Source organism: Cyanistes caeruleus, chromosome 5 (assembly GCF_971803275.1).
Source record: "Cyanistes caeruleus chromosome 5, bCyaCae1.hap1.1, whole genome shotgun sequence".
NCBI classification, from domain to species: domain Eukaryota; kingdom Metazoa; phylum Chordata; class Aves; order Passeriformes; family Paridae; genus Cyanistes; species Cyanistes caeruleus.
The window spans coordinates 277,604-295,220 of NC_141705.1; the positions used below are offsets into that span (position 1 = coordinate 277,604).

Below are 17,617 nucleotides of genomic sequence, written 5' to 3' on the forward strand. Positions count from 1 at the left end.
AACGTACAATCTGTATACAATACTAATACACTCTACCCCAAATTCCCAATACCCCAAATTCTCTCAACTCTATTGTTTAACAGAGACAACAAAAAATCCATTTTTTACTTTTTTAAAAATAACTTCTCATAGAGAGGAATGACGGGTTTGTCTTTACAAACAAGCTGTGGGTCTGCTGATAAGATGCAGCTATCAGTGAGAGACAACAGAAACAATGGGATAGATTCCACTAAAAGATCAAAGAGGCACTGAAAGAGTATCATGAATTCCACAAAAGTTAAGAATTAAGAAGGGATTATGCACTGGAGGGGGGGAAAGGTACCCCAGGTGTCAGGCGTTCCGGGAAGCCTGTACCTCTCAAGTACCTCAGCCTATGGGGAAAGAGAGAAGGGACAAGCGGCCAGGAATTAGGATAAAAAGGAGGCTGCGCCCTCCAAAAATTCCAGAAACCCCAGGGGAATGCCCCATGGCCTCTCCCTTTATTTGAATATAGTAAAAGGACTCCTCTGTCCCCTTTTTGGACATAAACCTCTGGTGTTTGTGGATTAATTTTCCTGACATCATTGATTAGTGAATACAAAATAATTGCCAAAACCATAGTAACTTCTTCTAAAACTGTTCAACTTGACTCCAATCCCAAAACCCGAGCTACCACCAAAACACCCCACGGCTCAAAAAGACCCACGCCACATCCCAAACACACGTGAAAAAAACCACAAAACCTTCTAAATCTCCTCATCTTTACTCCACAACAAATAAACTATCTAACGTTATTCATTCTTCTTCCTACGCCCTATTTATTGAAATAAACATTTTTTTTCACTTTTCCTCAAAAAAAAATTTCCTTTAAAATCTATTAAAAAACTAACTGAAACCTGATTTCTATCAAGAAACACATTCATGTTAAAACATTTCCTCCCAATTGGTCTCAGACCTTTCCAAGGTTTGGATCCTGTTCCAGTGCACCTGAACCAAATCAACCTGCTCTGGCTCTGGAAACATCAACACCAAACCCAGAGCACGAAGCCCCTCGCTGTCCCTACCCTGCTGTCCCCCGGCCCTGCTCTCTCGCATCCTACGCTGCAGAGCGCTGGGAGCCAGGTTCAGCCCCGAGAATTGTCACATCCATTCCCTCGGACATTCCAGCTTCCACGGGGATATTGCGGGGACCCCCTGCATTCCATTCCCCAGTACAGCACCAAGACAAAGTTCTCACTCGGCCCGCGTCTCCAGAAAATCGCGTGCAAGGCTTAAATAAACCCCGAGGCTTGAGAAATACAGTCTGCCCGAAAAGCCCAGCTCTGCATCCAGGGGAAATGAACATCACAAACAGATTCACACACCCCAGATGCACGGGACGCTGCCAGCTCGGACCTGCAGTTAACTCGGCAATGGAAAAACCTGAGCTCGAAGCCCTCCTGCGAGGGTACAAAAGGTATTGGACACAGTTTCTAGAAGGCACCACATCGTTATTTAAAGGCACAGCTCGGCTAAAGAGCAATATCGACAAAGCCCCGAGACAAAAAGCCTGGCAGGTGGGGCTTTTGCCAGCACACTCGGAAGCTGACAAGCCACAAGTGTTCCCCAGTGGCCCCCGCCGGGACTCGCTCCCGGGCTGGCGCCGCTCCAGGTGCGGGGGGACCGGGGGAGCCACGCGAGCCCCGGCAGCGGCGGCACTCGGCACCCGGGGGCGGCCCCACGCTCCCGGCCGGAAAGCGGCTCCTCCGGCGGGCGGGGGCAGCTCCGGCCCCGGGAGAGCCCGGCCCGCCCAGCGGCACCGGGACCGGCCCGAAGGGGCCCCGGCGGTGCCCGAGCCCCGCGCCCGGAGCGGACAGAGCAGCCGGGACAGACACAGCTCCGCGCCGCGGCTCCCGCCTGCCCGCCCGGCCTCAGCACGGCTCTGTCACTCCTCGGGGGCTGCCCAGCCGCCAAATTCCCCAGGGAATGCCAGAAGCGCTGCCGTGCAGGGCTGTAAGGGGTCAGAATCGCTCTCAAAAGCAGCGCCACGGCTCCATGTGACCCCTGCTGGAAAAGCCGGTGTTTCTGTCAATTGAACCCCGGAAACTGAGGCAACGGGGGGGGTGTTCGTGCCTTCTTAAACCAATACGATGGCAAATAAATGAGTGCTCCCCCCCTTCAATTTAATCCCCTAAAAGTAAAAAGTTGTTTTTCCCTTGATTGAAATCTCTCAAAGGATAGAAAAAGGGGAACACTCAATCAGACCCTTAAAAAGTAGTGACTATAAGGCTTCCTCCTCAATTTAAACCTCAGGATGATGGAAAGTGTGGGGGGGTTCCCCTCAAGTCAAACCCATAAAATAGCAACAATATTTCCCCCCTTCCATTTAAAATGGAACATGGGGATTCCCTGTTCACTGATACCCCTAACACCCTGGAAAAGGCAGGTTTTCCTCCAATCAGTACCCTTAAAATCATAGGTGGACTCCCCCCAGTGTAAAAATAGATAATAACAGGAGCTTCTTCCCTCAATTTATGCCCCTTTTGTCCTCAAAATACCCATTTCTTCCGGGGGGGACTGGGGAGCAAACGACAAAATGAAATCAAAAGGGAAAATCCCTTTTGCAAATCCCTGCGAACCCGCACTGGCTTACTTGCTCAGATGCTGCTTTAAACAATGCTCCATGTCCAGGTGTATCCAGCTGTTCTCCCAGATCCTATGAGATGCTCCCGGTATCGGTCCATGAGATACCCCCAGGGAACTCACCATAAATGCCCCTTCTCCAACCACTCCGTGCTCAAGCGAAGTGAGAGAAACCCTCCCCCTAAAATAGCCCCGGGCAGGACCCACCCATTCTTTACCATAACTGCTCACACCTGGGGCTGCTCTGAGAGCTCATCAACCTCACTGCTCACACCTGGGGCTGTTCTGAGAGCTCATCAACCTCACTGCTCACACCTGGGGCTGCTCTGAGAGCTCATCAACCTCACTACTCACACCTGGGGCTGCTCTGAGCGCTCATCAACCTCACAATTCAGTTTGTGCTGTTGCCATCCTACGGGTGAGGGGAGGGGCAGAAGGAACTTGTCGCTCATTCCCTGGACAGCTCATTGTCTGCACCTGACACACTGGGGCACCAGGCTTTCCTTGCTATGGATGAGGACACCTCTCCTCCTCCTGGTGCCCAAGGCTGAAAATGGAATTCCACCTCCACAATTCCATGTGTTTGAGTTTCACAATTCCCAATGTAATTCCCCATGGATCATAAGCCATCACCTCTAATTTTTCCTCTAGAATCACTGCTGACTTGCCTTTCTGTGGAAGTGCTTGACGCATGGATGCAGAGTTCAGGAGCTTGTTTATGGCTTATCCTGACGAGCACAAATGAAATCCAAACACCCAGAATTACAGGGAAATATGGATAAAGTTTATAAATACTCCTCTTCCCTGCAAATCCCTGGCAACCTCCCATTGACCTTTTACTCTTAACCTCTGAATTTTGACCTTTGACTCTTGACTTTAGTTCTCTGAAGTTTGAGTCCCTGATAATTGACCTTGAACCACATAACCTTGGAAAATTAACCCATAACATTGCACCTTGGACCCTTTACTCTTGATCTTTGAACCCTGACCATTCACATGTGACCCTTGAAGTTTGAATCCCTGACTTTCCAATTTAACCATTGACCCCTGACCTTTTGCACTTGACCTCAGCCCTCTGACCCTGCCCCAACATCAATATTACTGACCTACAGTGATTTCAGCATATGAATGCTACCACAGTTATCTCACCCAGCCGTGTCAATCCCACTATCAGTCTCTATCCCAGCCCCAGTGATTATAGCTCCAGTCCTAGTGATCCCTTCCCTGCCCCAGTGATTTCAGCTCTTGGCCCACGAGCTTTATTTCACTGCAAGCTCTCTTCTTCCAGCTCCACATCCGCTTCTTTTTCCCCCTCTCTGCTAGGTGAAGCTGCTCCAGGTTGAGACAAAGGGTCTTTGTTCTTGGTTCCAGCTCTGAGGTTTCACCTCAAGGCCGAGAAATGCCACTCCAACCCCATCCCAACCCCAAAGCAATCTTTACTGTATTTACAGCCTGCCCCGTTGTGTACCATTCTATGCTTGCTTCCCACATGTACAGTCACTATCCCCTCAGAACAGTGTTTGCAGCAGTCCCCATCCCAGCCCCAGTGATTTCAGCTTCAGTCCCACAAGCTTTATTTGACTGCCAGCTCTTGTGCTGTGCTTCTGCCCCTCATCTTCCCAGCAGTGCCACATCATGCCGCTTTCTGGCTCTCCAGGCAGGATCTCTGTTTTAGCTCTAGCTCTCTGTGGTTTGAGCTTAGCTCTTGAACCCACATTCCAGCCCCAACCTGACCATCCTTACTGGAGGAACAGCTCTGCAAGGCCCTATCCCTGCCCTTACACTGATTTCAGCTCCAGCCACGCAGTTCGCATCCCAGCTCCATATTCCTTATCCCAGCCCCACAACAGTTTTACCCTAAACCCTACCATGTTTCTGTCTGCTCCAGCTCTGCTTCCTGAGTTCCTGCTCCTCAGCTTCCCACTACTGGTGGCTGAAAGTTGCTCCTGCTTCTCACTGCAACCCAGGGCTGTTGATAAGGCCACAAGTCAGTTATTACTATCACTTCAATGTCTCTAGATACTGTCCTACCCACCCTAATGGGAGCCCAACTTTGGGGACACTTGAGGCCTCTAGCCCAACAGGTACCTTCCCCCTCCCCCTGGGTCTCAGCCCAGCACTTGCCCAAAGGCCCCCCCTCACCCCCCCCAGCATTACCAGGGGCTGGGAATAGCCATTGGGCCCCTGCTCCCCCATCCCAAAAGGTGCCCTTGGGCTGGTTCTCAGGCCCTGGAGCCCTCCCAGCCCCCAGACCCTCAGACTCTCCTTGGTAGCAGCAGACAGGGGCTGCTAATCCCCCAGGCACCTCCTGCAGGCCCTGAGCTGCAGCTCCATCCCCTTCCCCCATGGCATTTATCCAGCTCCAGCCTCAGTATTTCCATTGCCCCACATTGGTTTAGGCATGATTCAAGTGCCAAGGTCTTTATTCCACACTCTGGGGCTTTATGTCTCCACTGGTCCCACAATGGGTGTTTCAGCCCCAGCCCCACAATCTCTACTGAATTAACATCAGCTATCCAGCAAAAAAGCCCCTAAAGTAATTAATTTTAAGAATTAAATAATAAATAATATTTAATTAGTATTTAATTAATAATTAAATAATAAATAATAATAACAAACTAATAAAAATTAATCACTATTTAATTAATTAGTAATTAATCAATAATATTTAATTAATAATCAGAAATAATAATAAATATTAGCTAACTATTAAATAATAAATATTTAATTAAATAATTATTAATTAATAATATTTAATTAATATTTAATTAATCGTATTAAATAATTAGTAAATAATAACAAACTAATAAATAATAAATATTTAATTAAATAATAATTAACAAATAATATTTAATAATTGTAGAAAATATTTAATCATTATTTATTAATATTTAAACTAGTAAAGATAACAATATATCTTGTTAAAAATAATTATAATTAATAATAATTTTATTATTTTAATAGAACGAGCAAAACAAAGCAATGTAATAAAGAAAATCGTTATTATTTTAAATAAAATCAAACTAAAATAATAAAAAGAGAAAAAAACCCAGCTTTATTCTCGATATTTTAAACATTATTTTCGATCCAGAAACTACAAAACAGCTCCTCTCTGTCCCGCAGAAGCAGCAGCTCATCTCCCTGTGCCACTCCAGACCCCGCACCCACCTCCGGCCGCCCGAAAAGCCCAGGACGTGGCAGAAAGAATTGGCCACGACCGGCCCCGCCGCCCCAGGACACCGCCGGCCCCCAGATTCTGGCCCCGGCAGACGCGGGCATGGCGCCCGACCTCACCGGCGCTCCCCAGTTCAGTGAGCGCAGGGCTCCCGTCCTGGCGCACCGGCGCTCCCTGGATCGCTCACGCCGCCACCGCCCGCCTCTCCGCCTCTCCACCGCTCGCCGCCGAACTAACGCCCGCACCCCTCCAGCTCACACTATTTATAGCCCACACCGGCCAGCCCAGCCAATCACAGCCCGAGGCAGCGCCGGGCCCACCAATCCCAGCCCGCCCGTTCCCGCCGCGCTCGTCTCCGCGACCCCCCGCTGTCCCCTCAGGCCCCGCTCCCGCGATCCCGCCCGCTCCCCCCCTTCTCCCCGTTTCTTTGGGCGAAGTTACGGCCGGGACCTGAACGGGGAGCCCCCGCCCACCCTTCCCGGGACCCAGCAGCACCTCTCGGGGCTGCGGCAGCTCGGCTCCGCCGGCTCCCAAAGCGACAGCGGCCGGAGTGGCACCCCAGCAAAACGGGGGAGCGGGAACGGGCCACGACTGAGCGGGCTGAGCTTGGCAGGACCGCGCCTGGATTCAAAGGGCGGCTGTGATTGGCCACCTAGAACCCTGACCTAGAACCCTGACCTAGAACCCTAACCTAGAACCCTGACCTAGAACCCTGACCTAGAACCATAACCTAGCACTCTGACCTAGAACCCTAACCTAGAACCCTGACCTAGAACCATAACCTAGAACCCTGATCTAGAACCCTGACCTAGAACCATAACCTAGAACCAATCCACCGGGATTGGTGGAAGCTTTGAGGCTGCGGCCCATGGGAGCGCGAGGTGCTCAGTTAGGCAGAGCCAGGGGTGCTCGCAGGGTCCGCGGTCACCCTGGGCCCCTCTCGCCAGACTCCCGTCCCCTTCTCCGGCCCTCTCTATTGCCCTGGTCCCGCCTAAAAGGCCCCCGCAGAGCCTCTATTGGAGCGCCCCAGCGGCACTCGGGGCAGGGGGCGGGGAGGGGCGTAGCCGCCAGCTCGCCCGGGTGTGGTGCCAGCTCGCAAAGCTGCGATGGCAGCGCGGAGCAGGGAGCGGCGGTGGGGAGGGCGTGCACAGCTCCCTGCGGGCTCTGAGCGCCTCTTCCCTCGCAGCGGTTCCTCTTCTGCGGGGACTTGGACTGCCCGATTAGGTGCTGGCCGAGGTAAACACCTTAGCAAAATACCTAAGTGCCCGCCCCTCGCCTGCTGCGGGTCCGCTGCTCACCGTCCTTCCCCCGCAGTCCGTCCGTGAAGCTGAAACTGATCTGCCGCCCGCCACTGCTGCTATTCTTAGCCGCCGGCCTGCACGGCCCCCGCTCCTTTTAGCGCAGTGTCCCTGCTCCCAGCCGTGTCACTTTACACACTTAACGCTATTTCACCCCTCCCTGCTATTTACAGACACCGCCCCGCTCACTCCCTCCCCAGGTTCGGCAGCTGCGAAACTGCCGTAGCTCCCGCTGCCGCCTCCCCCCCGTCACCCAGCGGAGCGGGGCAGGGCACCGGTCGGGGCACAGCGGCAGTACCGCTCTGTGCCCACAAGAGCTCAACATAACATAACTGACTCAAAGGCAGCTCACACAAGAAGGGAAAGAGGAAAGAAAAAAACATCTGTGGAGCTCAAAAGCAGAAACTCTCTATCCGTGTGCACTAACATCCATGATTTTTTACATTTCCATTTTTTCTTTACATTTGACTTCATCCCCAACAGTTGTCTAAGAAATAATGTTATTAAATCTTTGTTTCTCTTGGTACACCGTGAGAACTTGGTGTTGCTCTGTATGTGTGGCTTTGGCCACGCTTGTGGACATGTAAAGTCAGTACTTGGAGTCTTCTGGACAAATAATGGGCAAAGTGTGTTGGAGGGCCCCAGTGGATAAATTGCTGTTCTGTACATCTGTAGTGGTGCTGAGTTTTCCTTTGGTTAAGGAGACCTTAACCACGTTCACTGTGGGGAAAGCTGATGGACTCCTGACTGCAGGGCTGGGGTGATGGTGCTGCCTTCTGCATGCCTTTCCTTTGTGGACACAAACCAGTGGAAAAGCAAGGCCCTGAAGCAATCGGGATCCTCCTGAGAGGGCCACTCCGTTCCAGCAGCAGTGCTGAACACACTCCCCCTCCTCTCCCAGCCCTGGCCAGCGCTACAGCAGGCAGAGGAGGGAGCTGCCTGGGGAAAATGGAATCTTGGCCCTGCTCCACCAGGTACCAACCTCTTCCTCTGCTAGACAATGTGCCTTCACACAAAAGACGAGTCCCCAAAGGATGGGCCTTGCAGGCTCTTGCCTTGGAGTGGGAGCAGCTCCACCCTGCTTTTATTCTGGTGGCAGCTTGCTTCCTCCCAAGGTAGAGACTGGTGCTCCCAGGGTGAGCACTCCCGGTGGAATGGCCAGGCCTCCCAGCCCTGCAGTTTAAAAAGGAGCACAGACACACAGAGAGAACCATGGACAGGTGAGAAAGAAATGCTCCGTGAGGCGAGGCTGGCTTGAACAGCTGCATCCTGGGCATTGCTTTGTTGTCTCCCATCACCCAGCTCTGCAGCCAAGAGGCCCCTGTGGTCTGTAGCACCCGCTTGGTGCACGTGGGACCGCTCGGGGAAGGCGGCCAGAGCAGGACGTACTGGGGACCCGGGTGCAGCAGCCACGTAGAAATGCTGTGAGGTCCAGAGACACCGAGCGGTACGGCCAGCCCGGGTCACAGCCACGCTGGAAGGGGAGCGGGAGCTGAGAGTATGGGATGGGGTCATACTTTGTTCCAAGGCAGGTAAATTCCCCATCATTTTTCCTTGTTATTTTGAACTCTTAACAGCATCAAACACTTTGTGCTTCTCTGCGTTTAACATGCAGGTTTCCAGTGAGTTGGCTGCTCACGGTTTTTCTCTGTTTCACCACAAAATTGGTTGTAAGATCTTTTGGATCAAATCCCAACATCTCCCTTTTACTCGTGGATTAGGAAGGAAAATGTTGAAATATGCCTATAAAATACCTGTGAAAAAAAATCAAAAAGGGTTGGGGTGGGCAAGTTTTTAAAATGCAAGTAATCAGATTTCACTCCAATGAACTTGACTGTTCAGTGAAATGGTATGATAATGAAATCATCACACACACACACACAATATAACCGTAATACATCTACTAGACACATCTCAATGATATACTTGATTATATAATGGCTTACACCATTTGTAAACAACTATGGGCCAAAAATCATACTCAGTTTTCTGACAGTGACATTAAGCTTTGGCTGAAATTAAAGTCAGGTTTGCTACATTGCATGTGCGCAAATCCACGGGTGAATCACGAGCCCCCGTCCTTAGAGAGTTCCAGCTCCTCCAGAGAGGCTTCAAACCTCACCATCTCGGGCAGCAGTTTCTTGAGCAGTTCAGTCGCTTAAAAAAGGAAGCACAGAAATTTATCTCTACTTTATGAAGAGCAACGCGCTGCTGCCACACAGTGTGTTTGTTAAAGGGAACCCTGGCTGAACGCTTACAGGGGAAGCGACTCCAAAATCTACCAACAAATTTTACAATGCAGCTGCCAAAACCCACAGCATGGCAGCCAGGGAGGGGAGCCAGTGGCAAGTGCTGCACTCACTGTCAAAAGTTACCAATCCTCAGGTGACTGCAATCCACATACCTTCCTCAACAGCATCAGTGGCTACAAAAAACTTTTTCAAGTGTATGCCTCTCCGAGAGGCTGTAGATTATCTTTCCTGCTCCTTGCAGGGAAGGCACGTCTTCTCTGTGACCAAATGAAGTCCCTCCTTCTGAGATGAACCCCAAGCTATGGGCCACCCAGAGCTGTGCCCATCTTAACCTACGAGAGAAAGATCGACACTTTAAAACTCGGGAGCGCCACTGTGCACGCTGAAAAGCCAGAATGCAGCATCTCCGGATAAGGCACAGAATCGCTCCAGTTGCAGACAGACGTTTTTAAGTACGTACTGGAAATAGCTCGGGACACTTGTAGCAACATTTCGATCTCGGGTGCCCTCTGCCATGCAAGAGAAACTGGAGTGCCAAATCTTCCTAGGCAAAAATTCCTCTCCTTGACCAAATCAACTCTCAACTGGCACGTGGCAGCTCAACTTTACACCCACACGTGGTGCTGAATACAAGAAGGAATTCCAGTTTCCTTCACTGAAATGAGGGCAACAAAGATCTGGCCCTCACAACCGGTCAGGCACACCTCGGCAGACTCTGTTAGCTCGTGTCAGGCAGGGAGAAGGTGCACGAGGAACGCGTGCGTCCGCCTCGACGCGAGCGGAAGCGTCGCTCACGTGTACCTTCCAACGTGCCCTGCAGTGCACGGCCAGGAATGCACTAATGAAGTACTTGTTATGGGGAAGAAATAGACTGTTAAGGACTTTACCTTCATCTGAGTCCAGTCCTCCTTGTACTGAGTCCTTTCTGCCTCGTCTGTGGATTGAAGGTATTTCTTCCTAGACTCGTCTCCCACCACGCGGAGGCGTTTAGCGAACGCCAGGCTCGGACGGGTCTGTCGGAATAGGAGCAGAGTCAGAGTCAGAAAGAGGAGCTAAAAATGAGTAGGTGCAGTCAGTTTCAGACACACAGCACTTCCAGGGTGCAGTTCCTTCTGGTACATCTATGCAGTACCCTAAGCAATGATTTCTAAACATTTATCCAAGCTTAAACAGCTTATTCCTAATTATCACCACCTTTCTAACCAGCGCTCGCCTGCCCCTGCAATACACAGGCACAGGGAGGGAGCTGCAGTTATTTACACAACAGAACAAGTAACATACCAAATTAAACACCCAGCACTATACCTCACTTTTGGAAACAAAACCTGGGCACACACTTTAGTGTGCAAAACCCCCTGTAAGAATAAAACCTGCTTTAAATATCTTAGGCATCAAGCCACAGACACGCCTATGAAATTCAGTGCAGCAGTGACAAAAAAAGGAATTATTTCCTTAACCTGTGAATAATCACCTCTAAGATTCTGTGATGCAGTTGCCACTGCACACAGCCACAAGCGGCCTTTTTATTAACAGGCAAAAGAACAAAGGCAATCCCAATTTCTCCCTTCTTGTCTGCAAAGAAACAGAGAAGGGAGAGATGCTTCTCAGAGGAGCATGGTAAAAAGACACATGGTGTAGAATATGGAACAGCTGATGGTTCAGCATCTCTTCCACTGCAAGATCCAGGGGATATCTGATGATACCTTGGAGGCAGGAGTCACAAAAGCTGCCGGAGAGGGAAGACAAAGGAGCTCAACCCTATCTGCTCTTAGGTTTTAGCACTGTGACCTTTACCTTAACTTACAGTTAAGTGTTTCTGACAGTGTAAATCCCTTTTGTTTTGATTTTAACAGAGTGCAAGAATTCAGTGATGAAGTAACAGTGGCATACAGCCTTTCATTTCCCCTGGTCCTCTCACCCAGCAATGAGGTCTCACAACAACAATACAACAATAAATAGTTATAGAAGGTAACTCACTGTGCTGAAGAGTTCTTCAGAAGGATGGGAGCCACAACTGAGGCAGATCCTTGGACAGACAAGCCAGAGGTGTTTAGGCCTTGTGTTTCCTCCTTACCCCAGAAGCAGCCCCAAAAGGGGAACACAAAGTTCACAGGCTTCTCTTTGAAATTAATGCCATATAAAGAACAAAGCATCCTAAAAAAGCTACATGTCATACAAATAAACCAGCTACCTTCTCTATGCCTTGAATCTATTTTTTTTCCCCCCTGTGTTCCTCCTTTCCATCCTTCTGCGTAGCCTTGTAGCAGATAAATCTGTTCAATAAAGGGCCCAGCTGACTGTGAGCAGAAGGCAAAGCAGAGGATTTGTCAGCATGAAAACCCACACTGCAAAGATGAATGAGCATCAGGGGCAGTTAAAAATCTGCTAGAAATTAGTGCTAATGTCACACTACCCTCTCTTCCCTGTTTTCCATATCCAAAAGGAAAGGAAGTTGTGCGTGAGCCAGAAAAGCTAAAAGGGTCAGGCAATGTGCTCACCTGCCATCCCACACAGCTCAGTGTGACTTAATGCACCAAACACAAGGGAATCGTTGCCAGCTGGGCAATAGACACCACGAAGCACACAGGTTTTCAGTGCTGTCAGCAGCTGCAAGGGGAGGATTGCCTCCGAGAAACATACCAAAACAATGAAAATAAAAAAAAAATACAAATTAACATCTATTTCCACCACACATGTTTAAATTTATATACTATATTCATTTATATATGACAAGCAATATATAAAGTATCAAAATATATTATTTTAACATGTATACGTATGTTATTATATATTAAATATATTATATACATTTTAATGATATATATTCATTATGTATATAATACATATATTAAATAAATATATATAACATATATATTAAATATAAATCTGTTTGTATATATTGGCATTACTTATATTTCTTTACTTTTCTGGTTGCACATATGTCTATATCTTTATATACTTAATATACATTTCTATGTTTTTATTTTTGTTGTATTTATTTAAAAGCCCTGAAGCTAACCTAATAAAAACCAAACAGTCCCTTTATCTTAAACGGTATTTAAAAATATTTTAATATATATTTTTTATCATATTTATATACCTTGTAGATATACATAACACATAACATATCCTAAAACATATCATATTACCATCTATACATACAGAAATAATATTATAGATTATAAATCAACATATATGTATATATTTCTATTACTTATTTTTACGCCTACATATATATATATTTTTTTTCTCTACCTTTATATATTCATTCTTTCAATATTTTATTTTTATTTTTCCTATTTATCTAAAAGCCCTGACTCTAACTAAATAAAAACCAAGCAGCCCCTTTATCTTCAATATTTTTTAATATCTATTTTGATCATCTTTATACTTACAGGTATATACTCGGTTGATAACCTGCCCCCGCCCCAGCCCCCGCTCTCACCGTTCCGACACACAGAGCAGCCGCCTCCTCGGGCTGCTTCGGTCCCAGGGCCGGGGAGCGACCGTTCGATCCCGATGCCATTGGGGTTTCCGCCATTTCCCGGGGGGGGGCCGAGGGGGAGAGAACGGAGTGAGAGCAGCGGCGGCGAGGTACGGGTCGTCGCGAGTGCCAGAAGCCCCAGAACGCGGCCGCGGCAAGGACCCCGGCAGAGTGAGGCGTCTTCACCGCTGCCTGTCGGTGCCCGACCTGCTGGCGCCCGGCCCTGGCGCCGCCGAGCGCACAGCCCATGTCCGCACGGCCGGAAAAGCCGCGGAAAATTGCGCCGGAGCGGCCACTTCTGGCAGAGCGGCCATCTTTGTTGTGGCACAATTTAGGCCCCCGCTGCTCTCAGCGCGTCTGTCTAACTTACTTGCCTGAACGAAAAACCTGCCGACGCCGACCGACTCCGAGCACTCCGCCCGATTGTCCGCCGCCTTTCCCGGGGCGAGGACGATGGCGGCGTGGCTCAGCGGCTCCGTAGCTGGGCGGCGGCCGCGCCTGCGGCGGCAGGCATTGGAGTCAACGCCTCTGCCGGGGTCCTCCCGGCCGGCTCCGGAGGGGGGGGGGGGCCGTCGCGGCTCGGCTCGGTTCGGCTCTTTCCGGCCCGTTTCGGCTCGGCTCTTTCCGGCCTGCTTCGGCTCGGTTCGTCCCCGCTTGCTTCGGCTCGGCTCGGCCCTGCTCGGCCCGGCCCCGCCCGGCTCGGCGCACAGCTGCAGTACCGCTCTGTGTCCACAAGGCGGCAGCACTGCCGCAGAGCTCAGCCCGGGGCGGGCGGGGGGGCGCCCCTGCACGTGCAGAGAAGCGAGGCAAGAAACCACGTGTGCAACCCCCTTCCAAAAATTCTTCTCCGAGGTACGCCCCAAAACCCACCCTCCATCGAAACTTAGCAAGCTCTGCCTCTAACCAAATAAAAAACAAAATACCCCTTCACTTAAATGTAATTAATATTTATTTCTATCATATTGATCTATATTTTTACACATAGATATAATGCATAATCAATATAAAAATATATGAACGTCTATCCATATATTTTTCATATTGAATATTAATCTACTTGTCTAGTTTTAGATTACTTGGTTTTTTTTGTTTTTTATTTCAAATTATATATAGATATATCTCCCTATATTTATTTCTTTATTATAGACGTGTATATTTTCATTTCTATATTAATCATTTAAAAGCCCTGCCTCTAAGCCTCTAACCAAATCAAAAACCAATTAAACCCTTGTTTTAAATGTTTTTAATATCTATTTCTATAATATTGATCTTCTATATTTGTACACACAGATATAATGCATAACAGATATTAAAGTACATTACCTATCTGTATATCTATCTGTATAGTTTTCATACTGATTATTAATTTATCTGTCCAGATTTGGATTACTGGTACTTATTTCTATTTATGGCTCTATCTATCTATCTATCTATCTATCTATCTCCCTATCTATATTATTCATTTCTATATTATTCATTTAAATGCCATGCCTCTATCCAAATAAAAAACAAAAAGCCCCTACATTTAAATATTTGTAATATTTATTTCTATCATATTGATCTTCTTTATCTATACACATAGATAACAGACATAACTAATATTAAAATATATTATATTAGCATCTATCCATATAGTTTTCATACTGAATATTAATCGATTTTTCTAGATTTAGATGATCTGTATTTACTTCTTTTTTATGGCTCTCTCTCTCTCTCTATATATATATCTCCCTATATCTATTTCTTTATTATAGATGTGTATATTTTCATTTCTATATTATTCATTTAAATGCCATGCCTGTAACCAAATAAAAACCAGTAATTCCCTTGATTGAAAGATTTATAATATCTATTTCTATAATATTGATTTTCTTTATTTATACACACAGAGATATAATGCACAACAGATATTAAAATACATTACCATCTATCCGTATATTTTTCATATTGAATATTAACCAGCTTGTCTAGATATAGATAATTTGTGTTTATTTCTTTTTTATGGCTATCTCTCTCTCTCTTTCTCTCTCTTTCTCTCTATCTATCTATCTATCTATCTCCCTATATTTATTTCTTTATTATAGATGTGTATATTTTCATTCCTATATTATTCATTTATATGCCATGCCTCTATCCAAATAAAAAACAAAAAGCCCCTACATTTAAATATTTGTAATATTTATTTCTATCATATTGATCTTCTTTATCTATACACATAGATATCATACAGAACAGATATTAAAATATATTAGCATCTATCCATATAGTTTTCATACTGAATATTAATCTACTTGTCTAGACTTGGATTACTTGTATTTCTTTCTTTTTTATGGCTCTCTCTCTCTATATATAGATCTCCCTAGCTTCCCTATATTTATTTTTACATGTATACATTTATATATTTCTCTTTCTAACGTTCTGCTTTTTGAAATTTGCATTTCTTTCTCTTGGAAACTCTCCCAATTCTTTCAGCTAACACGTCAGAATGACAAAAATATAAATCCCTACTCAACCCCGAGTGCAGAACGCGCTCGTCTCTATGGAACTTAGGCCCAGAAATTTCTCTCGGTGCATTTTAATACCTCAGGGATGCACACATGTGTTTTATACACTCCCATTTTACAGGGAAGTAAGAGGTGGAAAGACAAAACCCACTTTCTTAACCCTAAGCCGTTCCTGACATAACAAAACCCTAACGACGGAGTGCACAGAGAGGGGGTTCCTTTCCAAGGGGATTTGGAGAGGTCAATTCCTGTCCCTTGCCAATACCTACCGTAAAAACCAGAACAACTCCACAGGTTTTTGGATTCTGCACCCAGCCCTCACAGGGAATTTCCTGGCAGCTTGGGGTCCCCTCTGGGCAAGGGTACCCAGCACCAGCCCTCCCCATTCCCCGCTCACCTTGCTCCTCCAGCGCAGCGTGTTCCTCCCTCTGGCGGGGACCTCGGCGTGCCCCAAGGGACACGGGAGCCCCCCAGTCTCCATCCCATCCCCCTCAGCCTTTGCTCCTCACGCCCAAAGAAGGCAGAGAACAACTCCAACTGCCCTGGACAGCAGCACCTTGCTTTATTGGAAGCCTTTCTAGGTCTAGACCCCCTCCCAAAAAGGAGCTGCAACAAGAAAAGGGGGGCAGGTCCCAGAAATCCCTCCCCCAAAACCCCAGGCACAGGCCAGAGGCAGAAAGAGAGAGTGGTGACACAGAGGACACAGGAAGAAAAGAAAGAACAAAAGAATGGGGTGTAGGATGAAATAGATAAAACAAAATAACAACAACAAAACAAAAATACCAAAAGCAACAAACAAAAAACCCCACTCAAACAAAAAACCTGTGATGAGAGGGATTGAAAAAGGACACAGGAAACGGGACACAAGGATCCAGCAGGAAACAACAGCACGGGGATCAGCAGAGAGCCAAAGGGAATAAAAAAGGCACGTGAGTGAGGTGTGGAGAAGGACACAGAAAAAGACAGACTGCAGAACACACAGCAAGGACAGAGGGATGCAGAGACAAAGAGGGAAACAAGGAGCCAGAGAGGAAAGGACCACACCAGGCGCCGGTGGGGGGAATACGGACAAGGTGCTTCTCCCTTCAGTCACTCCAGCAAGCGCGGCTTCCCTGGAATTTCACATCTCTTCCAAGCACAACAGGTGAACAAATAGGTACTCCCAACATCTTCTTCCTTTGTACTTTAGGTAGCACAGATCTGCCAGGAGAAACAGCATTTCAAGGGCAGATTTAAAAATGGAATTCCCACTTAGCATCCTCTCTGCCTTTTCTCCAACTTAGCCCTGGGCTGGGAAACAAAAAGATAACAAACGTTAAGGTGTCTTGAGAATGCCCAGGCCTGGGAGAAAGCCCTTCCCACCACCTTCCTGGCCTTTTCACACTCTGAGGAGCTGTGGAAATGCACAACCAGACCCGAGGCGGACAGCCTGGGATGTTTTCTGCACACCAAGCGCCACCACCCCCGAGCAGTAGGAGCCTGAAGATGCTCTGAATTGCAATTCACAGCCTCAGTGAATTCTGCATGGGACAAACAAGTACTTTGTGCACAGAGGAAATACAAGTCACTACTTTCAATACTTAAAATATCCGGGGGAGCTACTGGCTGCTTACAGCAGCGAGATTCATATGGCCTCCCTTACTTACGGATGTATCAGAAAAAGCGGTTTCAGGTTCCTTCTTTTTGGATCCCAACTCCAAATGCGGAATTTCTCACGACTGCTCCCGAGTCATGTCTCACCTGCCCGAGCACCCGCAGCGCTTTCATAGCACCTCTCTCCCTGCTTTCCACGTTCATTTGAATGTAAGAAGCTTGCAAGCTCTACCTCCAGCCCCAGCCGCATCTTCCCTGCGCCCCCAGCACTGCCCCACCTGCTAGGATGCTGCTCCGCTCTGCTGCGCTGCCCCTCGCCGTGGGGCCGAGGCGGGAGAAGCCGCAGGTTTTGTTTCCCGGGAAAGGCTCTGCCGGGCCCCGCAGCTCCTCCCCGGCTCCGTGTCCGCCTTCGCCCGACGCCGCCCCCGCCGCAGCCACCGCCCTCCTCGGGGCTTCTCCCGGGACCTGCCGTTCTCCGCTCACCTTCAAGCTCGCTGCAGCCACAGCAACTCCCGCCCTCCCCTCCACTGTCCCCTCGCCCGCCGCTGCCGCTGCCGGAGCCACGCCTGGCGCTCCCGAGCCGCGCTCCCGCAGCCCCGGGCCGGCCCCGCCGGGCGCTCCCGAGCCGCTCCCGCAGCCCCGCAGCCCCGGGCCGGCCCCGCCGGGCGCTCCCGAACCGCTCCCGCAGCCCCGCAGCCCCGGGCCGGCCC

The 17,617-nt window shown here is 48.4% G+C and overlaps 1 protein-coding gene across 1 annotated transcript in view; it reads right to left on the minus strand.

The window, feature by feature from the left end:
- Positions 1-17,179, minus strand: part of LOC147652826 (uncharacterized) — a 35,946-nt gene extending 18,767 nt beyond the window's left edge. The window contains exons 1-6 of the mRNA XM_086888016.1: positions 12,772-17,179; positions 11,825-11,933; positions 11,304-11,352; positions 10,214-10,339; positions 9,479-9,658; positions 7,075-9,231 (exon numbers count right to left, since the gene is read on the minus strand). Of these exons, the coding sequence (XP_086744142.1) occupies positions 10,216-10,339; positions 11,304-11,352; positions 11,825-11,933; positions 12,772-13,059 (570 nt within the window). The 5' untranslated portion in view covers positions 13,060-17,179 and the 3' untranslated portion in view covers positions 7,075-9,231; positions 9,479-9,658; positions 10,214-10,215. The remainder of the gene's footprint in view (positions 1-7,074; positions 9,232-9,478; positions 9,659-10,213; positions 10,340-11,303; positions 11,353-11,824; positions 11,934-12,771) is intronic.
- Between the last annotated feature and the right edge of the window lie 438 nt (positions 17,180-17,617).